The sequence below is a fragment of the Megascapheus bottae genome, chromosome 25 (assembly GCF_031878675.1).
Source record: "Megascapheus bottae isolate mThoBot1 chromosome 25, mThoBot2.hap1, whole genome shotgun sequence".
NCBI classification, from domain to species: Eukaryota; Metazoa; Chordata; class Mammalia; order Rodentia; family Geomyidae; genus Megascapheus; species Megascapheus bottae.
The window spans coordinates 20,912,296-20,937,539 of NC_143533.1; the positions used below are offsets into that span (position 1 = coordinate 20,912,296).

Genomic DNA, 25,244 nt, shown 5'->3' on the forward strand with positions numbered 1-25,244 from the left:
AAAAAAATTAACACTGTTTCAAATGAAATTTAAGTTTCTAAAACAATACACTACAGCCACTGAAAATGTTTAATTTTGTTGTAGACATAACTATAACTAAGAAATAAACTAATTTTTTTCTTTTCTGCCAAAGGCTTCAAATTTTAAACAACACAGACACCTTATACTACCTGAATTCAAAAATCAAATAATTTTCCTTCCTTTTCTTTGCCTGCCTGCCTGCCTTCCCTCCTTCCTTCTTTCCTTCCTTCCTTCTTTCCTTTTCTTCTCTTTTCTTTTAAGACTTGTAAATTACCTATCTATCTATCTATATGTTTTTTGGGGGTTTTCTTTGCCAGTCCCAGGCTTGAACTCAGGGCCTGAGCACTGTCCTTGGGCTTTCTCAAGGCTAGAGCTTTACCATTTCTGGCTTCTACCACTTCCACAACACCACTTCCGGCTTTTATTCTATGTATGTGGTAGTGAGGAATCAAATCCGGGTCTTTGTGCATCCCGGCCCCTAGACTTGTAAATTTTTTTTTTTAAGTTAACATATATATTACAGGAAACAAACACACAAGCAAAGAACAAACTCAAGCTCAGCCCTAAGTTGGGCATGTCCTAGATCCTCTGTGTACACACAGTGAGTGATCCATTTTAAGTAACTGAGATCATATGGTACATGTCATGCTTTCCAAATCAACTAATTTCCCTATCAACTAATTGTCTTTATGACTGAAAATGCTCACTTCAAGTGAATAAATGAAAATGAAAAATGAAAAAGCTGGTGATGTGGCCCAGTGGTAGAGCACTTGCCTTGGGTCCCCTAGCACCCAAGCATTATCCAGGGAAAAAAAAAATGGGGACCAGAGTTTGACCTAGTGGCAGAGTGTTTGCCTAGTATGCATGAAGACCAGGATTCGATTCCTTGGTACCACATACATAGAAAAGCCGGAATTGTCCTGTGGCTCAAGTGGTAGAGCTCTAGCCTTGAGGAAAGTCCAAGGACAGTGGCTCAGGCCCTGAGTTCAGTCTGCAGGACTGGCAAAAAACAAAACAAGGGGGGAAAAAAAAAGTGTGTGGCAGAGGGAGAAGGGAAATGTTGGATACCAGTGGAAATAATCCTAGCTACTCAGGAAGCTGAGACCCAGAGGATGGATCATAGTTCAAAACCAGCCCAGGCAGAAATATCAGCAAGACTCCATGTCAAATTAACCAGAAAAATGCCAGACTGGAGATGTGGCTCAAGTGGCAGAGTGACAGCTAAGCAAAACAGTGAACAGGCAGCATTCACTTGAAGCCTTGAGTTCAAATCCTGGTAACTAGAATAATAAAAGTGGAAAATAGGTCAATATCCTATTAACATGAAGCAAAATAGTAACAGTAATAATACCTTTGCCATGTGGAATATGATTGCTTGAGGGCTCTTCATTCTTATCTGCAGCATTCTCAGCTCCTTTTGGAATATTGTTAGGTACGACATGATCATTTATATCCAAATCTTTTCCATCATTTATTTGAACCTTTTGGGCCTCTTGCTGTTAGATAATAGATTTGTTAACAATAAATATTTTTCAGTTCAAATTTTTAAAAAATAAATAGTTATTAATGTTCTAAAACAATTGAACTAGTCTAGCATGGATCCAAATTTTTTAACTCTTAAGGGATATGGAACACAGTGTTATTTTCGGTTCAGTTTAGGGGGGTATTTTCAGGTCCAAGACCAGGACCTGATGCTTTCACTCATTGGCTAGTACTCTATTAACACAGCCAGACTTCTAACCCCTTTCTATTCAGTTTTAACAGCTGGTATGAAATAAAGGAATTAAACATTTTTTAAAGTTTTTGATTGGGGCCAGGAGTTTAGCCTAGTAGTAAGAGTGCTTGCCTAGCATGCACGAAGACCTGGGTTCGATTCCTCGCTACCACATATATAGAAAAAAGCCAGAAGTGGTGCTGAGGTTCTAGTGGTAGAGCTCTAGCTTGAAAAACCCCAAGGACAGTGCTCAGGCCCTTAGCTCAAGCCCAGGACTGGTAAGGGGGAAAAAAAATCCCTTAGTAAAATTTTTATTATGTTGATTATGATAAATGGCCTAAAATGTTGAGCAGAAAAACTTCTCTCTGGAACACTCAGGAAATGATTCTGGAAGAACACCAGCCAACACTGCTGAACAGTGTTGACTACTGTGGTGTCACACATTGTTCTGGGTCTTACGGGCAGGGTGATTCTCTGTAGATGTACACTAGCATAAATCAGGATGGCAGAACAGGAAGAAGCTGGCACATGGGTGGCTTTTCAAGTATGACAGATGGCTACTGAGACTGTCAGACTTGTCCCTAAGAAGGCAACAAACATGAAAAACATACAAACTCCTTCCTTAGAGTACTGGACACCTAAGCATATCAATAAAGGCAGGGAAGTATTCAAGCCAATGCTCCCTATAATCTGTTCCTGGCTATACTGTCTTAGAAATGTAAGTACATGCTTAGGCCCAAATTAATACTATTGGTGGACTATTTTTTTTTTGGTTGACTCAGGAGGAAATTTAGAAAAGCAAGAGAGTGAAGGAAGCATATTTTAGATGTCACATATCCTAGGATCATCTAGAGAATTCAAGCATAAACAAATACTTATTCTATGTTAAAGCATTATGCAATGTAATTATTAATAATAATGAAAATCGTAACGATTAAAAATAATAAAGGTAATAAAAATCTACATGAAATAGCAGAGTGCTGGAGGCTCACATCTGTAATCCTAGCTACGTAGGCTGAGATCTGAAGGGGGAGGTTCAAAACCCGTGGAACTATCCTTGAGATCTTCATCAAGAGAGAGGAGGTATGGCTCTAGCAGTAGAGCACCAGCCTTAAGCAAAAAAGCTAAGGGAAAGCCAGGCGCTATTAATAAGGATTATACTTTTTTAGTATAATAAGTACATTTGACTTCCAATCAAATAGATTTGGTCATGAATCCAAAAAAAATAATATGGCACTACCATTAATATGCCCACCATCCTAGCAACTCAGAAAGGCTGAGATTTCAGGGATGTTGTTCAAAGTCAGCAGGGGCAGGGACATACATGAGACTCTTATCTTCAACGAAGCACTGAAAAAAATATCAAGTACAGCTATGACTCAAGTGACGGGTGCTAGTCTTGAGCAAAAAGCTCAGTGACAGAACCAAGACTACATTCAAGCCCCAGTACCAACAACAAAATTTGAAGAAAAAGCATTTGATGTTTTCTTTATGGCAAAAGTACCACTTCAATTTCTAAATTACGTGATTTATAACAAAAACTTATTTCAATGTAATTATATTTTTAAAGCTTACCTTCTGTTCCTGCAAAAACTGGTCGGCTAATTTTTTAATATTTTCTTCGTGCTGTGCTCTTAATTCCTTGATCTGCTGTCCACACTGAAAACTAAGTTACATAATCATTCTTTTAGATAATACTACACTAGAGTGACTTCTCAATGTTGTTTACACTTGCATTCGAAACATTAAAGCACTCAGAGGACAGTAGCAGAAATGACAAAAAGCCAACCAATTCAGCGTTCTATAGAACTTTTAAACATTTTAAAGTTTATGGGGGCAAGGCATACTTATAAAGTGGAAATTGGAAAGATGAGGACAATTCTTACTCAATTATTTTATAAACTGTGTCTATACTATAAGAGAAGAGCAATCAAACAGATAAAATATTCCTTCTTAGGAAGTCTATATTTGAGAATATACACTAAGCAAAATAAGACAGAAAATCTTACTATATAAAAAGTTTAAAGTTGTGAGTCTTAGTAGTAAGAAAAGATAAACTACAATGGTCCAGTTCCAATTACAGAACTAGTAGAGATAACATTAATACATTAATATGCTGGAATATTATACATGCTAAATGTTTACTACTACAGGTATACAACAGAATGTTTTGTTAGGACAATATACACATATATAAGTAAGTGCATTCTGATAGCCTTTGGCAGTAACTCCCAAAAGGATAAACAGTTTTAAAACATGGCAAATCTTTTTTGTTTTGTGGTCATAGGACTTGAACTCTGGGCCTGGGCACTGTCCCTGAGCTCTTCAGCTCAAGGCTACCAACTTACTCTAGAGACACAGCGCCACTTCCCATTTTCTACAAGTTAGCTGGAAATAAGAGTCTTACGGACTTTAGTGCCCAGGCTGGCTTTGAAGCACGATCCTCAGATCTCAGCCTACTAAGTAGCTAAGATTACAGGCATGAGCCACCATGCCCAGCTCATGGCAAATCTTTCTAATGTTTGGTGTAAAGATTTAAAAGATGCCTTTTTTCATAAAACTGACATAAACTTAATTTTTTTTTTTTTTGCCAGTCCTGGGCTTGAGCTCAGGGCCTGAGCACTGTCCTTGGACTTTCTCAAGGCTAGAGCTCTACCACTTGAGCCTCAGCACCACTTCCGGCTTTTTTCTATGTATGTGGTACCGAGGAATCGAACCCGGGTCTTCATGCATGCTAAGCAAGCACTTCAACCACTAGGCCAAACTCCTGGCCCCAATTTTTTTTTTTTAAAGAGTGGTTGCTAGAAAGGTTCCTCGGATACTCTCAACACCTTCCCTGAGTGGACAAGCGACAGCAGGGAGGCTCAAGCGCACAGAAGATGCAGCCAGCACTCAAAGGGCCTCAGTGGCCTCCAATGCGCACCTCATCTGCCACAGGTCCCTCACAAAGAATCACAGAATTTCCTGTCAAGTCTTTGTCTAATTTGGAAGATTTTTGTTTCATGATGTATCTAAAAACAAAGTCAAATTTAGCATGTCTTGTAAGAGAACTTTTTGTAGTGGTTAACATATCAAAATATTCTCAAAAGCCACTGATAACAAAATAATATGAATTTATAAGACCTGAGAAAAGAAGGAAAGAAAAACTAAGCTGGACAGGAAAAGTGAATGAAGCCTAAAGGTGGACCCAATATTTTAGATTCCTAAACATTAGTTACAAGGAGCATCTTACCTTTCATATTCTAACCTCTTCACAAGGTAAGTATTGTTCTTCCTAAAGTCCTGAAGCTGATCTTCTTGTCGAAGAAACTCTTGCCGCAGCTCAGCAAGTTGCTCTGTCCACACAGGTAGAAGCAAAAGGCATCAAGTTTACTACTGGGAAGCTGTGGCTGTTCTTATAAGTGTGTAACTACATACTTCTCAAATTTCTTTATACATGCCCTTAGGGAGTTAAATTACATAATAACACATTTAATTATCTTTTACAACCCATCTATGGATAGTAAGACTTACTATAAAAACAGTATGGCCTCAATTGTTTTACATCAACCAGAAATACCTTTAAAATTGAACTTTTTTTTTATATAATACGTAAGCAAACACTAAGCTGTGTGGACAGTCAAAAAAAAGTCCACACTTTTCCCTCTCTCTCTCTCTAAATCCAACTACTTTAATAGAAGTAGAAAGTATAAAACCTTTAAGATAAATTCACTGTGAGTACAGAAAACAAGTTGTCTTTTGTATTTGCTGTCATCTTCTGCAGTATAACATGGGCTGGCCTCAAACTCAGATTCTCTTGTCTCAGCCACTACAGTGCTGTGCTTACAGGAATGTATCACTCCTCCAGGTTCCTGGGGGTTTTTGTAGTTGTTTTGAGGTCAGTAGTAGGCTTGAATTCAGGGCCTTACACTCTTGCTTAGCGTTTTCACTCAAGGATAGGACTTTACCACTTGAGCAACACCTTCACTCACAGCTTCTTTCTGCTTAATGGAAACGAGAGTCTCATGGATTTATTTGCTGGCTTCAATTTGTGATCCTCAGATCTCAGCCTCCTGAGTAGCTAGGATTACAGATGTAAGCCAGTAACTCACAGGGAAGGTTTTAGTTATTTTGGCAGTTCCTGGGGCTTGAACTCAGGGTCTGGGTACTGTCCTGTGCTCTCTCAAGGCTAGTGCTCCATAACTTGAGCCACAGCACCAGTTCCAGCTCTTGTGTGTGTGTGTGTGTATGATGTGGTACTGAAGAATTGAACCTAGCACTCTGTGCATGCCAGGTGAGCACTCTTATCACTAGGCCACACTCTGGCCCTGGGAAGGTTTTAAAAATAACCAGTTCTAGTCAGCACAGTGGCTCACACATGTAATTCTAGCTACTTAGGAGGCTGAAATCTGAGGATTCTTGTTCAATGCCAGCCCGGGCACTAAAGCCCACGAGACTCTTATCTCCAATTAACCACTAGAAAACAAGAAGTGGTCCTGTGGCTCAAGGGGGTAAGATGGTAGCCTTGTGCTAAAGAGCTCAGGGACAATGCCCATGCCCAGAGTTCAAGTCCCAGGACTGACAAAAAAAAAAAAAAAAAAAAAACCACAAAACAAAACAAAGCAAAAAAGAAAAAAACAATCCAATTCTGTTTAAGCAAAGAGTCAGAGAGAGAATTCCTCAGACAGGAAACTCCAAAAGGCCACCAGATGGTATGCTTTCCTTTTTTTCCACAAAAGCTTTAGTTACCACCCAATGCTTCAAGTATTTTAAAATTTAGTATCTTATATTTATTTATGATACATTTGCCTCCATGTTTCTTTCTGTCCCAAGGGTATCCAAAGTATCCTTAGCCCTCTGTGAGTTACCTGAGCAACTAAATACTATGCAGAAGGACTATACTTTGTTTTTTTTCTCTAAAAATGCAATAACCTCAGAGACTACAGTTCAATTTTCATTCAAGATTCCGAAATAACATTTAATTGTGTGAATATTCTCCATCAACAAAATTAAAGATACAGACCTCAATTTAAAGTTGCATTTATTACATGTTAATAAGCATTAAATTTTTATCATATCTTAAGACAAATCTGGATAAACTGCTAGAGGAGCTTTGTTATGGCATTGCTTCATTTAGCTATCTTAGTGTTCCTTAGTTCTTGAAGGTTTTAAGGTTTCACATATGTAGTAGCTTCTACCTTTCTTTCCCTTTTTTGTGAGGGGGGGAGGGCCAGTCCTGGCTTGAACTCAGGCACCATTTCCGGCATTTTCTATGTATATGGTAACCAAGGAATTGAACCTGGGTCTTCGTGTATGCTAGGCAAGCACTCTACCACTAGGCCAAACTCCCAACCCTAGCTTCTACCTTTATAAGGAAGTTTCTTACCCTTTAAATGATGAATGTCTGCCATCTGATAAGATATGTTGTTCTGTAGTTTAAGCTGAAAAAAGAAGTTTTCATTTTACTAAAGAATATAGTTATATAGAGTTCCATAAATATTGCTGTTTGTGTTCACTTTGAACTTGATAATAATTGTAAACAAAATCTCTATTTATACCTCCCAACATTTTTTTTAATCAGTCATGCGGCTTGAACTCGAGGTTCAGGCACTGTTCCTGAGCTCTTTTGCCCAAGGTTAGCACTTTACCACTTTGAGCGATAACACTACTTCTCGTTTTCTTATGGTTAACTAAAGATAAGCTGCCCAAACTAGCTTCAAACCATGGCCCTCAGATCTCAGCCTCCTGGGTAGCTGGAATTACAGGCATGAGCCCTAGCACCTGCCCCTTCCCTGAACTTAAAAAAAAAAAGAATGTTGATTTATCCGTGCTTATTTTAAATTTGCATAAGAATATTCCTTTTACTTGGATTAACTTCCAAATATTTTTTCAAATATTTTTACGTTTGAGTTGAACATCTATTCAAAACTTACCAGAAAGACCATTCATTAACTCTAAATTAAGCAATTCATTATTTGAAGTATCTAATAAATCAAAAGCAATTACTGTTTCTCAAGGTGCTACCTCTATGTGATGTAACCTACCCAGAACTCAGGACTAAGGTCATTATCCTTTAGGGGTCAATAAACATAAAAGTGTACCAAAAACTGGGTGCCAGTGGCTCATACCTGTAATCCTTACTACTCAGGAGGCTGAGATATGTGGATTGTGGTTCAAAGCCAGCCTAGGAAAGAAAGTCCAGTCCGTGAGACATTTATCTCTAATTAAATACCAAAAAGCCAGAAATGGACCTGTGGCTAAAGTAGTCAAGTACTAGTCTTACACACAAAAGCTCAAGGACAGTGCCAAGGCCCTGGGGTTCAAGCCCAGGCACTAGGGGAAAAAAAAAAAAGTGTACCAAAACAAGACTAAAAAAACCCCTCAATGCGGCCATCAGAAAGAATGACATCGCCCCATTTGTAAGGAAATGGAAAGACTTAGAAAAAATCATATTAAGTAAGCAAGACTCAAAGGAGCATAGGCTCAATGGTTTCCCTCATTTGTCATAATTAGTATAAACCTTGGACTCTCCTAGCAGAGCTTTACAATAGAGCAAAACCTAAATACACAAGGTCATATGGGATGAGGCTAAATGAAAGAACCTTCAAGATACAGAAACAAGAGCCATATAAGGTGTGACTATTGTTCTTAATGTACTGTTATTTCTCATCTCTTTTGTTGTCCCTTGGTTATCTCATATTGTTACAGTATCTTACCTTATCTGATATATTGTATATATATTTATCTGTTTATTTGAAATAGGATAGGGAAGGGGAAAATAAGGGGAGGGTGGGGGAGGGAAATGGGGGAAAAAAACATGAGAAGGGGTAACAATGATGGTTAAGGAATGCACTTTCTACCTGGCGAATATAATGTAACCCTTCTATTAATTACAATAAAAAATTTTAATTAAAAAAACCAAAACCTCAAACTTCAAATTAAAACTCACCATTCAGGGGTTGGGAGTTTGGCCTAGTGGTAGACTGTTTGCTTAGCATGCACAAGGGCTGGCTTCGATTCCTCAATACCACATACAAAGAAAAAGCTGGAAATGGTGCTATGGCTCAGTGGTAGAGTGCTAGCCTTGAGAAAGCCCAAGGACAGTGCTCAGGCCCTGAGTTCAAGCCCCAAGACTGGCAAGAAAAAGAAAAACAATTGGGGGCCTGGAGTTTGGCGTGGTGGTAGAGTGCTTGCCTAGCATGTACAAAGACCCAGGTTTGATTCCTTGGTACCACATACATAGGAAAAAGCCAGAAGTGGTGCTGTGGCTCAAGTGGTAGAGCTTTAGCCTTGAGAAAACCCAAGCCATGCTCAGGCTCTGAGCCCAAGCCCAGGACTGGCAAAAAACAACAACAACAACAACAACAAAAAAAAAAAAACCCCAATAAGCTGGGGCCAGTTGTTCATACCTGTAATCCTAGCTATTTAGGAGGCTGAGATCTAAAGATCAAAGTTCAAAGCCAGCAGGGACAGGAAAGTTTGTGAAACTCTTTATCTCCAATTAACCACTAAAATGTAGGAAGTGAAGCTATAGTTCAAGTGATAAGAGTATCAGCCTTGAACAAAAATGCTAAGGGACACAAGCACTCCCAGGCCCTGAGTTCAAGCCCCAGTACTGGGGTAATCAATCCATCCATCAATCAATAGATATTGTAAAAGGAGAGGAAATTATTTGATGTTGAACAGTAAAAGCCCCCGATGATAAGTTTTAAAGTTATTCTTAGAAGGACCTAGTCTGACACACAAAAAGACAACTGAGCAAAAGCCCTGAGGTAACACTGTTCAAAGGACCATCTTCCCTGCCAAAGAGATTGTAAGGAAGTTAAACAATTCAGAATCAAAGCACTGAGAGAATCTGAAATTGCTGCAAAACTCACCTAAGCTGACCCTAAAGGGAAATCTGGACTTTCAATCCAAGAAGTCTTTAAAAACAACAACAACAACAATAATAATTTTTTTTTTTTTTGCCAGTCCTGGGCTTGAGCTCAGGGCCTTAGCACTGTCCTTGGACTTTCTCAAGGCTAGAGCTCTACCACTTGAGCCTCAGCACCACTTCTGGCTTTTTGCTATGTATGTGGGGTACCAAGGAATCGAACCAGGGTCTTCGTGCATGCTAGGCAAGCACTCTACCACTAGGCCAAACTCCCGGCCCCCTACAACAATAATAATTTTTATTGTTACTACTAATGGGTTGTAAAGAGGGACAACCATTTCATAAGAACACTGCTTCTTTTACTTTTAGTTTCTCCCTCTCATCCCTACCCATAAGTTACATAGCCAAGGAAATTCTTCTGAGGAAATAGGTAAAATAGTGAAATCTTAACTTGTTATCCAAAAATTATAAAGAATAGTTGCTCTTTGGACTGGGAGTTTGGCCTAGTGATAAGAGTGCTTGCCTAGCATGCACGAAGACCCGGGTTCAATTCCTTGGTACCACATACTTAGAAAAAGCCAGAGTGGTGCTGAGGCTCAAGTGGTAGAGTTCTAACCTTGAGAAAAATCTAAGGATAGTGCTCAAGCCCTAAGCACAAGCCCAAGACTGGCAAAAAAAAAAAAAAAAAAAAAGAATAGTTGCTCCTAACATACTGTCTAACAAAACAAATGCCAGGAAGCTAAACATGGTGGGGGAAGGACACAAATAAAGGGAGGAAGGGTAAACAAATACAATCGTATTTGATATATATGATGTAAAAACTGAACTAGGTACAGATAAGATGGAGAAAGAATGATGGAAGAAGTGACATTAATCAAAATGCATTGTACTCATAACCTGACTTCTGAAACTGAGACTCCTTTGTACAACTACTTAGTAAAAATTTAGAAATGGTAGTTTTTGCCCATAGCACAGAAGGTACTTCCTATTACTTCAGAAGTCAGATATCATATGGCAGGCTACATAAGAATTGCTTCCTGACACTTACCAGACTGGACTGCCAAATGCCCCAAGCTCCCACAGTACCCCTAGTTCCTCCACTACCCTGAGGGAATCAACAGGAAGATACTCTTTATAGAGAGGAGTAGCTGAGAAACAACATGAGATAACTAAGTACCCCACCAACAGGACTGGAGTGGCCTTGGCGGAAGGCTAAACCTGAAGCAAGACCAAAATAGGTCTGGTTGGGATAAATACAACATCTCCCATAACAACTATGCCACTTACCTAGAGAGCCCACACTGTGCCCATCTACCTCAAGGCCTGTGCCTCTGTTCCTATCCTTATCTAGATAGAGTCCATATTCCTAGGTCCCCAGGTTTCTGCTAGTTCCCTCTATCTTGGGTACCTTCCTAGCACTAACTCCCCTCTCTAGCCTTAAGCCAGGCTTAGGAAAATCCTGGGTGCAGCAGATGAGAGTACCCAGAATGCCCCAGACACAATCTCTGGCCTCAGAGCCCTTATAGCCCAGACTTCATGCCAAATACTGCCTATTCCTTGACTTCACAGACCTTACTCTTGGTCATTGCTATGACATCTGAGTATTGAGTTGGAGGTGGAACTTCAGATAACAACAAATCAGACCCAGTTATCTCTAGTTTGTTTTTTTGTTTGTTTGTTTTTCTTGGGGGTGGGGGGGGGCGCCTATGCCTGCAGCATCCGGCACATCCTACAAAATTGCCTTATCGGCCACTAATGGATCCTAACACTGGGTAGTTTCTGCCTCATGAATGCACTATCTCCCCAACCTACTGCATGTAGACATGTAGTGTGCTCATTTTGCAAATTCTGCACATCCCCACTGCTCTGTCCTATCTCCTCCTCTGGGTATCACTGGGAATTTCTGTACGTTTCTCTATGAGTGTAATTGCTGCGGGTTTCTTTCAGTTGATACTGCTTGCAACCTCTCTACCTGGCCCTATCCTACATTCTAGGTTAGAGAGGCTTTATAATGTTTACTTATTACTTATCTGCCATTCACTGTTGTTTTGATATTGCCCTGATGAGTGACATGTTGGATATTCTCACTAGGCATTAAGAACTCCATGCCCCGCCCCTTGCTATTTTTTTGGTCCTGAGGATTAAACTCAGGGTTTCTGCACTGTCCCTGAGCTTCTTCTGCTCACAGGTAGCTCTGTACTACTTGAACCACGGCACCACTTCCAGCCTTTTCTGAGTAGTTCATTGGAGATGAGTCTCGTGGACTTTTCCTGCCCAGGCTATCATAGAACCACAATCATCAGATCTCAGCCTCCTGTGTAGCTAAGAGTAGCTAGTACAGGTATGAGCCACCAGCACTCAGCTGGAATTTCCCTTTACTCTTATCAAAAAAAAAATTTTTTTTTGAGAAAAGAGAGAAAGTTTCTCCTGTACACAGTGGAAAGGAGCTCCCTGAATGTCCTTTCCCCTTTCCTGTGAATAAGTAAATCCTAGCCATCATTTTTTTATTATCATAAAATAGCACTTATTAGATGGCAAACTGCACATCAGATAGACATAATCATTGTTGAGAGCCAGAGGTAAGATCAATGAGAATTCACAAAAACTAGTCAACTGAAACATTTAGACAAGTAAAAAGAAGTGCATACAGAAAACACACTCCTTAAGTATTGCCTATAGCATATTCTAATGCCTATATAAATGAATATTTATTTTATATCCATCCTCCACAGCTAGCCATCATTTTTCAAGAAGCATCTTGTTTTATGATTTCTATGAAACCTCTTAAGATTCTTCAGTTTCTTATCATGGAGTAAGAGAAAAGAGAAAAATGTAAATAAGACAAAAATGAATAATAGGGATATGTTTTTAAGATCATTTTAATACATAGTTCAACAGGTATTCAATATGTATTTTGTCAGTGGAATTAATAGGAGAATAATAGAAGCCTAAATGTTGTCAAGAATAATTATATTTCTTGAGCTGAAGAGCTCAGGAACAGTGCACAGGCCCACGTTCAAGCCCCATGACCAAAAAACAAGGGAGGGGGTGGAATAACTGTATCAATGAACAAAAGAAAGGAACTGACATTAATAAATGTCAAGTTTTGTAACAGATTGGTCTCTACTTATTTTATTTCATAAATCCTCTTCATTTTGAGTGAATAAATAGATTGAATAAGTTTTGTTTTTGTTTTTTCAAAAGCAGAATTGTAGGGGCTGTGAGTCTGGCCTAGTGGTAGAGTGCTTGCCTAGCATGCATGAAGACCCGGGTTCAATTCCTCAGTACCACATACATAGAAAAGTCGGAAGTGGTGCTGTGGCTCAAGTGGTAGAACTCTAGCCTTGAGGAAAGCCCAGGGACAGTGTTCAGGCCCTGAGTTCAGTCCCCAGGACTGGAAAAAAAAAAAAGCAAAATTGTAAACTCAGGTTTGTTTGAATCAAAAGACCTTGTTCTTTTCACTAAACTACACTGTTATATACAGGAATATTATAGAAGACAAATTATCATCAAAAAGGATTTTGGGGGGAAGGGCAGTACTGGGACTTGAATTTAGGGCTTCTAGCTTTTCCTTGGCATTTTTGCTCATGGCTGGCATTTTACCACTTAAGCCATATCTCCAGTTTAATTCTGTTTCTCTTTTTACAAGGACATTAGTCATAGTGGACTATGCTGGGACTTCAAATCAACGTAATTAAATCTAAAAAGGCCCATTTCCAAAGTTAACATACACATATACCAAGGATTAATATTTCCAAACAACTTGAGATATGGAGTGATGCACGAATCAATCTCTGGCATTTTTTTTTTATCAGCACTAAAAGCTAACAGAAACCCAGAAGAATTTAAAGGATAATCTTTCAAAGAACTTAACATTTATTCTGGGCACTGGCAGCTCATACCTGTAAACCTAGCTACTCGGGAAGCTGAGATCTGAGGGCTGTGATTCAAAGGCAGCCTGGGTAGGAAAGTCTGTGAGACATTTATCTCCAATTAACCACCCAGGAAAAGGAAGTAGAGAGAGCTGTAGCTGAAAATGGTAGAGCACTAGCCTTGAACAAAAAAAAACTCAGGGGCAGGGTGCAGGCTCTGTGTTCAAGCTCCATTATCTGACCAAAAGAAAAAGTTCTTGGCAGGGGTGGGGAAGGGAAATGGGGACCAAGACATGAGAAAGGGTATCAATGTTTGTGAAGCAATGCACCTATCTGGTGAATATAATGTAACCCTTCCATTAATTACAATAAAAAATATATGGAAAGAAAAAAAAAAAAGAAAAAGTTCTTTAAGTTAAAAGTTTGTTGAGGGGCCGGGAGTTTGGCCTAGTGGTAGAGTGCTTGCCTAGCATGCACGAAGACCCAGGTTCAATTGCTCGGTACTACATACATAGAAAAAAAGCTGGAAGTGGTGTTGAGGCTCAAGTGGTAGAGCTCTAGCCTTGAGAAAGTCCAAGGACAGTGCTCAGGCCCTGAGCTCAAGCCCAGGACTGGCAAAAAAAAAAAAAAAAAAGTTTGTTGAAATTTTATTGCAACACATTAAGAAGTGGCGGGGGCCAGGAGCATAGCCTAGTGGTAAGAGTGCTCGCCTAGTATAGATGAAGCCCTGGGTTTGATTCCTCAATACCACATACCTAGAAAAAGCCAGAGGTGAAGCCATGCCTCAAGTGGCAGAGTGTTAGCCTTGAGCAAAACGTGTTCAAGGACAGTGCCCAGGCCCTGAGTTCAAGGCCAAGAAAGGAAGAAAGGAAGGAAGGAAGGAAAGAAAGAAGGAAAAAAAAGAGAAGAAAGAAATGGTGGTGCATGCCTGAAATCCCAGCACTTGGGCTGAGGTAAGTGGAAGAGAAAAAAAGCAACCAATGAAAACCTGACCAAAATTGGTAATAATGGTCCAATGTATAGAAGAAATGGATTCTAACGTATGTACTAGAAAGGATTTATCTTTGATATTACAGAGAAGAATGTGATAGTGATGTTTATCCATGGTAAGTCTGAAGATCTTTGCTTTCATTTTTGAGACAGGGTCTCACGTTGTAGCCCAGAACTCAGTGAGCCTCAGCTTCCCAAACGCTGGGACTGATTATAAGCATGAATCACTGTGCCCAGCCTGAAGACCTTACTACTCTAAAATTTCATGTATATTGCCTATTATCTCAATCAAAGAGTTTCAGTCTTCAGAGTTCAGTGTGTGTGTGGATAGTTTGCTGATACTTTGCCCTCTATAAAATGATAAACAGGACAGCTAGGAAGTACTTACTTAAGGACCCCTCTCCCCCTATCTTCAGCAAGTTGGAAGCTCATGGGGATTTTAATTCATAATGATATACTATAGGTAATTTTGAAATACAAGGTAAATAAAAACTCTTAGAATTATAATAGGAATTTACACACACACACACACACACACACACACACACACAAAAGCAAAGATTACTAAAGAGTTCAAAAAGCAAGGCATCTCTTATCTCACCCCAACATTTTCTCAACTCTTGCTATAGCAGAAGTTGCATCAAGTCACAAACTAAGAACATAGCTAGCAATACAATAGTGATCACAAATACTTGTTTAGTAGCAGGTATGTTCACTGTTCAATTTTAAACTTCTTCAATTTAAAACTTTGGAATTTCTAACTACATATGACACCAAACCTAACAGCTTATTCTTACATACACAATTTCATTTCATCTTCTTTCGGGAGCAATGAGACATAAGATTCTGTTCCTCAGAACTTATTTTTAGATTCTCCCATTTGGGCTAATTTCATTAACAATTCAAATTCTGTAGATGAGAGATTAACTATGTCCGAGTACATATGTAGCTTAGATATCTATCCTGGTTCCATATAACATTGATCATACACACAAAAGGCAATAATATCTGATTCTGAGGTACACTGAGCTATAAAAAAGAAGTGATAACTACTTCAAAAATACGTTGACCATCAAAAGGAGTTAAAAGAGGCCTCACTTTTTAAATTAATATTGCTCAGTATGCACAAAATAATGATAATACCACAATAACCACATGAAACCTGGCAGTCTCCAGATTTGCAGCCAGAGGCCAAAATGATTACCACTGCCAGCTCAGCAGCTGAGCTGGGAGAAAAGGCGACATCCACACATAGGCCACTCCTGAAAAACCAGAACTTAACAGCCAGTCTCCAGCAGGGACTAGACAGAGATACTTGTGGTACACTGATAAATCGGAAAAAAAAAAATTTAACAGACATTGAGATTTGTTAGGGGTTAAAAGGGCGATCACAAGGCAACGATCCTGGAAAGGCTCAGACAAACACACTGCTAGGCTAACATCCCCACCCCCAAAGCTGGAAGGAAAAAATAAATAAATAACTACGGGTGAGGAGAAAAGGGCTCGACCTTACCTTGTCATCTTCGCATCTCTTCCCCAGGCCTTCCCTGGCCTGCAGCTGGCTACTGAGACGGCCGTAGTCGGCTTCCTTCTGGTCGATCTGTTTCTTGTGCGTGTCCACCAAGAGCAGGAGATCCGAATTGCGCTTCTCCAGACGCCCGCGGGCCACCTCGGTGCGCTGGACCTGGCCTTGCAGCTCGGCCACCTCCTCCTGAAGCAGGACGTGGCGAGAGGAGATGCTCCAGTAGTTAAAGGCCAGGACGACCACGACCACGAGCAGCACCACCAACACGAAGGAGGGCAGGCGGCCAGCCCGCCGGTTAGCCCCGAAACCCACCATGGAGAGGGCCCTCCCCGCCGCCGACACCGGCAGGCAGAAGCTCAGGCCCAGACAGACGAGTGGCCCCGGGGACGCGGCCCCCGGGCCGGCCGAAGCGTGAGGCGGGCTCAGCCGCTCGCCGGGCCGAACAGGAGAAGGGGGCGGGGCCGCCAGCCGCAGGTCCCTCCCCGCCCCCCCTCCTCAAATGTGGCCCAAGTGCGTTCCGAAGGCTCCACACTTAAACCCTCGTCACCCGCCGCGGGAAACCGAGAGACGGGGGCGGGAGGGGGGATAGAGAGAGAGAGAAAGAGAGAGAAAGAGAGAAATCCAGCCGCCGCACCCGCCCCCTCCGGCCCAACACCTCAGGGTTGAGGAGGCGGGGAAAAGAGCCGGAAGGGGGCGGGTTTCGTCTGGCCCCGCCCACAAAGCGAGGGCCGGGTCGCCTAGGGGGCCATTCTTCCGTCCGTTTCCTCCGACAGCCCCCCCACCCACCCACCTCTTCTCGCGAGACCCTTGGGCTTCTTCTCGCCCCTTTTGGCTCGTTATCTCGCGAGGTTTATCTCCGCCCGGTTAGCGCGGCGTGGACGACGGTGGGGGTCTGAGGTAAATCCGCACACCTGTGTGACAGTCCCTTCTTACAGGGACCTGTTCCTTGCCTCCCCCAGTCTAGAGAGTTCCTCAGGCCAGCCCGCTCAAGGGGGCGTTGGCGTTGTAGTTGAGGACGCCTCGGGCTGCCACCGACCCTCAGCGGGGAAGGCAGGTGAAGCGCCGCCCGGAATGGAGTGACTGGAAAGCTTCCGTAGGAAATGCTCTCGTTTTGTTTTGTTTTGTTTTGTTTTGTTTGCTAACGAGATAGAAAGAAAACAACGTTAACAACCCAAGACCGCCAGACAGCGGTGCCCTAGACATTAGGACGGGTAGGGGCGGGCGGGGGGTAGCAGGAGGTGCTAAGCCTGGAGGACTGAAGGGTGGTGCCAGCCTGGTTGCCAAGGTTACTGCAGAATGGATTTCAAAAAGCTCCTTTTTTTTTTTTTTTTTTTGAGCATTGCTGCTTTTGGTCCAACTGAATTTCCAAATAATCCAGAACAGTCTTCCCCCCACCCCCTTCACTCCAGTGACTGTGAATGGTGGTTCACTAAGGCATCCTTAATGGCAGCGAATGTATCCTGAGTTAGAACTAATAGCTCTCTTGCAAGTTGTTTCTGCATACATAGGCTCATGCTTTCAACAAAGTTTTCCGGATGAGAAATACAAGACAGAGTTGTGTCACCTACCCATTTAAAAAAAAAAAAAGAGCCAGGCGTGGTGGTTTACACTTGTAATCTCTCAGGAAGCTGAGATCTGAGGATCATGGTTCAAAGCCAGCTCGGGCACTAAAGTCTGGGAGACTCCTATCTCCAATTAACCACTAGAGTAAAAAAAAAAAAAATAGCAAAAGGAAGCAAGGCCAAAATTCAGAATAATTACCCTTTCACTTCTCTTCTACTCCTATTAGATTATACTGCTCAGCCAGTAAAAAATTAACTTGCTTTGGGGCCAGGAGTTTAGCCTAATGGTGGAGTGCTCGCCGAGCAAGTCTTGGGTTTGATTCCTCAGTACCACGTACATAGAAAAAGAAGCCGGAAGTGGTGCTGTAGCCTTGAAAAACCCCAAGGACAGTGCTCAGGTCCTGAGTTCAAGGCCCAGGACTCGCAGAAAAAAAAATAATGAACGATCTGGGTGCCAGTAGCCCACCTGTAATTCTAGCTACTCATGATGCTGAGATTTGAGGATCCCAGATCAGAGTCAGCCCAGGCAGAAAAGTCTGTGAGGCACTTGTCTCTAATAAACTACTCAGAAAAAGTGGAGACTGGTGCCGTGGCCCAAGTGGTAGAGTGCTAGCCTTGACTACATAGAGGCTCAGGGACAGAGCCCAGATCCTGATTTCAAGCCCCAGGACTGCCAAAAACAAATAAATAAATAACCTGCTCAGTGTTGCTGTTTAAAAGATTACTCTTTCCAAGAATGTTTTCTTTATTTGGAATTTTGGCATAGCCAAAGCTATAATGTATGAAACACGTGCATATTTCATAAATACACAAGCAACTTGGCTAAAGCTATACTCTAGTAAATGCTAGAACTGCAGTTTGGAAACCAATTGTCTTTCCTCATTTTTTTTTTCTCTTCAGATGGTTATACATCAACCTACACACCACCTACTCATAAGTCTAATCCAAAAATCACCAAGACAGTAAATAAATGCTTTCCCATGGAAAGTTATGGGGGTTAGGTATTAAATGAAAGTCCATTTTTAAAGCCAGGAGATTGAAGTTAATATCAACAATGATCTATCATGTTGACCATATATGGCCTTGCTTTGTGATGATGTTAATACTCCCTGGTCTCCCTCTGTAAAACTCATTAACTCAACACAATTATAAGAAAAATACCAGCCAAATACAACTATTATTGACTAACTAGGGGGAAAGAGCACATAGCCTGTGTGCTATCTCTAATCTGATAACTTGTCTGGATCCTTGGGTTTAAAAATCAATGAAATTAAAGCACAGGAAAAGCACTATATGTCATGCATAGATAGTGGATACTACAATGTGCCTCAACAACTCAGAATAATCAGTCACCTTCAGAATTACCTGTGCTAAAGAAGGCAACCTCATGAAGGCTACGTCTGTCGAGCTCTATTTTATGGTCTATATTTGTGAAGTTATTTTCCTATATTAATATTTCCTATATTTTATTTACATTTCCTACAGTTTTATAGCAAGGAGCAATAGACTGTGTGTTATGAATATGAAGTAAGAACATATGAACTAAAAGTCATCTCTGCTTCATATCAATTTTGTAGCATCAGACAAGTTACCCTAGTACTCTAGTTTTCTCATCCACAAAATGGCATATTAGGGATATGCCATTAGGAATATTAGGAAGCCTCCTTTCTCTTGTTTTGTTTTTTTACAAGTCCCGGGGCTTGAAAATCAGGGTCTGGTCACTGTCCCTGAGCTTCTTTTGCTCAAGGCTAGCACTCTACTGCGTGAGCCACAGGGCTTCGTCTGGCTTTTTCTGTTTATGTGGTACTGAGGAGTCTAAACCCAAGCCTCATACATGCTAGGCAAGCATTCTACCACTAAATCATATTCCCAAGCCTCTTTTTCTCTTACCTAAAAGAAATCCTAAAGCAAGGGTGGAGATATAGCCCAATAGTAGGGTCCCATGCTTCCTAAGGACAGGCTGTAGGTTCAATCCCTCCCGTAAGTAAGCAAATAAATTCAGAAGCAGGTCATCATGACTTCCTCTAGTTCACTGTCTAGCACCCCTACAATGTGGGGTACTATTCCCTCCTCTAGCTGTGACATTCATGATCCAAGAAGCAAGAGAAAAAAGGAAGTTGCTCCGCATCTCCCAACTTTTAAGGAAATTGCTCCAAGTATATATTTCTATTCACTTCTCACTGACCTGAAGTTAGTCACAGGTGCAAGGGAATATAGTCTCGGAATAGGACAGTTGATATTCCCTGTTGTAAACTAGTCTTACAGTAAAGGGTCAGGAAACCATCTCCCACATTGAATTCTGGACTTCACACTTGCTGGGCAAGTATGCTACCACTTGAGTTTCTTTATGACCACATTGAAAACCAAAATTTGTCAGGAGGGAGGTTGAGACAGGGTCTCACTATGCAGCCCATGCTATCCTTAAACTCTTCCTCCTCTTTGAATTTATCTGATTTTATGTTCATGGATCCTAGAAATTAAATCTGGGGCTTTCTATGTACTAGGTAAGTACTTTACCACTGAACAATATAACCAGCCTCAAGATATGTTTTAATGCTCTATTAACTATTTTACTCATTTAATTCTTTTTTTTTGGGGGGGGGAGCAGTCCTGGGGCTTGAGCTCAGGGCCTGAGCACTGTCCTTGGGCTTTCTCAAGGCTAGGGCTCTATCACTTGAGCCATAGCACCATTTCTGGCTTTTTTCTATGTTTGTAGTACTGAGGAATCAAACCCAAGTCTTCGTGCATGCTAGGCAGGCACTCTTCCACTAGGCCAAACTCCTGGCCTCATTTAATTCATATATCATTGAATTATGGGCTTTGAAGATAGCAAGGGGATTTAGAGATTACTTAGTCTAAAACTCTATAAATAAAGATGAAAATCTGAAGAAGTAAACTGATTTAATATTATTCTACCAGTGAAAGGTAAGTGGAAAGGGTCAGAATCCAGAATTTCTGATAAACATCACATTTTTTCTCATATATGAAATCTAGAAATACTAATAAGACATACATTTTTAAGGGTATTGTTGGAAAACAGGTCAAGAAGAAAGAGTGATGGAAGAGTAAATAGGATCTAAGTGCTTCATATATATATATGTATGAAAATAGCATAATAAAACCTATTATAAACTTTAAAGAGTGGAGAGAAATGAGGGGGAGGGGTCTTAAGAAAGAAATAGCCAGGTAGTGGTGACTCACCTCTATAATCCTAGTTACTCAGGAGGCTGAGATTGCACGATCCAAGGTTCAAAGACAGCCCAGGCAGGAAAGTCCTTGAGACTCACCTCCAATTTACCACCAGAAAAATGGATATGGTGCTGTGGCCCCAAGTGGTGGAGCACTAGCCTTGAGCAAAAGAGCTCAGGGACAGAACACAGGCTCCAAGTTCAAGCCTTATGACTGATGGGGAGGGAGGGAATAAGGGAAAGGAGGGAATGAATTTAATCAAACTATATTATATGTATATATGGAAATGGCACCATGAAACCCCTCTGTACAATTAATCTATGCTAATAAAAATTCAAAGGAAAACACCTAAGCTTTCTCCAAGAACAAGGATAAATTCTCTTTTTCAGAGCGAGACTTTCTTCTAAGTCATAGCTCAGTTCCTGCCTTTTTCATCTAAGAGCTTCATTTATTGTCTACAAAAGTGCATCAAAATGGCAATGATAACCAGAAAGCCTGTCCTTTTCAGGATACTGGGATTGAACTTTGTGCTTGCTAAATAGGCACCGTACCATTTGAGCCACTCAATCTAGAATCCGCCTTTTGAAGTAGAGAGAATTCAAATGTGGATTGCAGCTCTATACTTATTAAAAATTATTAAGTTCTGTCAAAAAAATGGCAATGATCACAGAACATAGTACTGTCGTGGATTGTTACTCAATCCTCACATTGGTGTGCCTTCTCTCTCCATTCAGCTGTCAGCTCCAGAAAGCATGGATTTTATCACTTTCCTTTTCTTTCTTTGCAGGTAACAATGTAGTTAACAATATCATAGCACTTAGTACAGACTCAATAAATATTTTTGACTGATTAGTCACATCTCTCATCTATCTTTTCAAAACCTAATGGCTCTTTTTCTTAACATTTTGCTTCTATTTCCTCTGCAATTAAAAAAAAAACTTAGATTCTTGGCAACCAATGAAAAGACAGTAATGCCTCTGCACAGTCTGCTGCAATGTATTTTTTTCTGGACTTGGCAGGAAACCCAATGTTTCTGCCCTATTTTTTTGTTCTCTGCACTGCAGTTCATCAAATCTTCTCATGGTGGCTTTCTCTGCTAAGCATTGCTTTGTAGTGACCCAATTAAATATGGCCCCATTTGATGCAGTAGAACTTTATGAGGGACTGGCTTCTGATGATAATCCTGTAATTTTTCTAAGCCACATTTACTTTGCTTCTTCATTCCCAGTAGCATACCTGCTGCAGATGCTAACATGGCATCACAATAAATCCTCCTGCACGGACTTTCAGAAGGAAGCCACAGCTCAGAGCAGTGTTAGTCATGTGTCATACAGGGCCCTTTAAGCAGACCCTCATTTATCCATTGTCTGAGCTTTCAGTAGAAGCTAAAAGCTATTCTTTCAACGTCATTTTCACTACATCTGTCATTTGTGTTGTTTTTAGCAGTGCTGCCCTGTGATATGTATCAAGGAAACACAATGATGGATTGAACCGATTTCATGGCTCCTGTTCAGGTTTTACATTTGGATTTGTCAGTTTTGCATCCTAAAGCTGAATGGAAGCCAGAGATCACAAGGATCATTTCCTACCCATTTCATACCAAGGTGATGTTGTGATTTTAAAATCTTCCTTAGTAGCATGATGATCTTTAGTATGCATGATGTTCTTTTTTTTTTCTTTCCTTTTCTTTTTGTAAAATATTATTTCTTTTGGCTTTTGGGCATTGTTACAATTATTTAAGTGTCCATTAAAATTGTTGGTACTTTAAAGAAATACTATTTATTTCCATAGCTAGGCCACTATTGTCAAATAATATGTTACTAAATCACAATGCCATTTCATGTCTGTATACCTTGGTACATGGTTTCTCTCCTTTCATTCTCTAGTCCTTTAAGACTTATTTGGATGTCTTTTCTCAAAAGTCATCTTTGTGACTTTACTACTCCTAATCTGCATGTGTAATAGTGTGTGTGTGTGTGTGTGTGTGTATATGTATTGGCAGTACTGGGTTTGAACATAGCCTCACACTTGCTAGGCTGGCTGGTGCTCTACCACTGAGCCATGCCTCCAGCCAATTTACTATTTTACTGGTAGCTATCATTTATATATTGTTCACCTTTTTATAGACTAGCATCTCTAAAGTCAAAGATCTTTGACTGGTTTTACATCCTTTAGCATTGTGACCGGTGTATGTTATGTTTGATGAGGACTTATTTCCCATTCATGATAATTAGTTCAACCTTGATCTTTCAACCACATAAAACCCTAAAAGTGTCAATTTTTTCTGATTGTTTCCTCTAAAAATAGAAATTATTCCATGGTTTCAAAATGTTTACAAACATAGTGAAAAGCCAGTCATGTGGCACGTGCCTGTAAACCCAGCACTTGGAAGGATGAGGTAGGAGGATGAAGATTTGAAGCCACCCAGGGCTACATATTAAGAAAGTAAAGGAACAACAACAACAAAAAAGATAATAAATGTTCAGATCAAAAAATAAATCAGATAAGGAAACAAATGCTGAAAAATACCTTTGAAAACACAAAGGAGGTAAAGCTTTTGTCATTTAAAAAGTAGGCTGGTGGGCCAGGAGTTTGGCCTAGTGGTAGAGCGCTTGCCTAGCATGCACGAAGACACGGGTTCAATTCCTCAGTACCACATACATAAAAAAAAGCCTGAAATGGTTCTGATGCTCAAATGGTAGAGCTCTAGCCTTGAGAAAGTCCAAGGACAGTGCTCAGGCCCTGAAATCAAGCCCAGGACTGGCAAAAAAAAAAAAAAAAGTAGGCTGGTGCCAGGAGTTTAGCCTAGTGATAGAGTACTTGCCTAGCATGTGCAAAGACCTGGTTCCATTCCTTAGTACCACATACATAGAACAAAGCCAGAAATGGTGCTGTGGCTCAAGTGGTAGAGTTCTAGCCTTGAGAAAGCCCAAGGACAATGCCCAGGCCCTGAATTCAAGGCCCAGGACTGGCAAAAAATAAATAAATAAATAAATAAATAAATAAATAAGAGGCTGGGAGTTTGGCCTAGTGGTAGAGTGCTTGCCTAGAATGTACGAAGATCAGGTTCTTGGTACCACATCCACAGAAAAAAAGCTGGAAGTGGTGTTCTGGCTCAAGTGGTAGAGCTCTAGCCTGGAGAAAAAGTCCAAGAATAGTGCTCAGGCCCTGAGTTCAAGCCCCACAACTGGCAAAAAAACCAAAATGAAACAACAAAAAAAACCAAACTTCTCGGGCTGAGATGTAGCTTACTGGCAAAGCGCTTGCCTAGCAAGTGCCTAGGTTCGATCCCCAGTACCAAAAAAGAAAAGACAAAAAAATACAGTTAAAATAAATAAATAAAAAATAAGCTGGAATTTGTTTTGCATTACATTTTACTTCTGGGTGATGTCTATCACTAAAGTGGATAATAAAAGTGATAATAGTGCCCTGGGAATGTGGCCTAGTGATAGAGTGCCTAACATGCACGAAACCCTGGGTTAGATTCCCCAGGTGTACATATATAGAAAATCCAGAAGTGGTGCTGTGGCTCAAGTGTTAGCTTTGAGAAAGCTCAAGGACAGTGCCCAGGCCCTAAGTTCAAGCCCCAGGACTTGCAAAAAGAAAGAAGTGCCAGGTGCAGTGGCTCACGCCTGTAATTCTAGCTCCTCAGGAAGCTGAGGTCTGAGGATCACAGTTCAAAAGCCAGCCTGGGCACTAAACTCTGTGAGACTCTTATCTCCAAATAACCAACTACTAGGAAACTGGAAGTAGGTCTGTGGCTCAAGGAGTAGGGTGGTAGCCTTGAGCTGAAGAGCTCAGGGACAATGCCCAGGCCCAGAGTTCAAGTCCCATGACCAACAACAACAAAAAAAAAAGAAAAGAAAAAGAAAAATCTTAAGCAACAGCCCCCAGGTCCTGAGTTCCAAGTCCCAGTAATAGCACACACACACACACACCACGTATGTTATAGCAGCATATGTTATATATGAGAATTGGAATGGATGAGAATTGGTTTCAGTCCCCACCGCTGTCTGTCCATCTGTCTCTCAATTCCTGTAAACTATGAAGTCATAATAAATTAGCCATGAATCTAACATCTGATATCTAAACCATATATTCCTCCTTTTTTCATGTTAACTGGCTTCTTATTTAACCATCTTTGAACAGTTGACCTCTCTCATTTATATTGTTTATATTCAAACCTAGTATAGATGGTTGCATCCAGCTTCAATATGCAGTTATTTTGCAGCTCATTAATGCTATGAAATCTGTGAACATATTTATTTAGAAAAATTGGCAAGGAAGCAATTTTGTCTCCAATTCTACACCTCTAAATGTCTATATGCAACTGACTACATATGGCCTCTTAACACTCAGCAATGGATTCTAGACTTTTTCTCTCTGCATCTCTTTCTCTCTTTGCTACACATATATATTCAGATACACACATAAAGAAAAGGATACAAAAAAAGAAAGGATAAAAACAGCTCCTATCTGATTCATCTCCCATTTGTATTCTTCTGCCCATCACTTCTCA

At 40.6% G+C, this 25,244-nt stretch overlaps 2 protein-coding genes across 5 annotated transcripts in view; one reads left to right on the plus strand and one right to left on the minus strand.

Annotated features, from left to right (window-relative positions):
- The window catches only part of Golm2 (golgi membrane protein 2), a 37,718-nt gene extending 21,297 nt beyond the window's left edge, over positions 1-16,421 (minus strand). Inside the window, exons 1-6 of one of the 3 annotated variants that reach the window (XM_090318456.1) lie at positions 15,963-16,036; positions 7,843-7,898; positions 7,101-7,155; positions 4,968-5,070; positions 3,311-3,401; positions 1,373-1,517 (exon numbers count right to left, since the gene is read on the minus strand). In XM_090318456.1, coding sequence (XP_090174582.1) covers positions 1,373-1,517; positions 3,311-3,401; positions 4,968-5,070; positions 7,101-7,125 — 364 coding nt within the window. In that variant the 5' untranslated portion in view covers positions 7,126-7,155; positions 7,843-7,898; positions 15,963-16,036. Of the gene's footprint in view, positions 1-1,372; positions 1,518-3,310; positions 3,402-4,967; positions 5,071-7,100; positions 7,156-7,842; positions 7,899-15,962 lie in introns of all 3 variants that reach the window. The other 2 variants (XM_090318455.1, XM_090318454.1) reach the window with 2 other exon arrangements.
- Positions 16,422-16,798: 377 nt separating this feature from the next.
- Frmd5 (FERM domain containing 5) overlaps positions 16,799-25,244 on the plus strand; it is a 252,087-nt gene continuing 243,641 nt past the window's right edge. The window contains exon 1 of one of the 2 annotated variants that reach the window (XM_090318463.1): positions 16,799-16,871. The gene's annotated coding sequence lies outside the window, so the exon portion shown is untranslated. Of the gene's footprint in view, positions 16,872-22,224; positions 22,330-25,244 lie in introns of those variants that run through there. The other variant, XM_090318462.1, reaches the window with a different exon arrangement.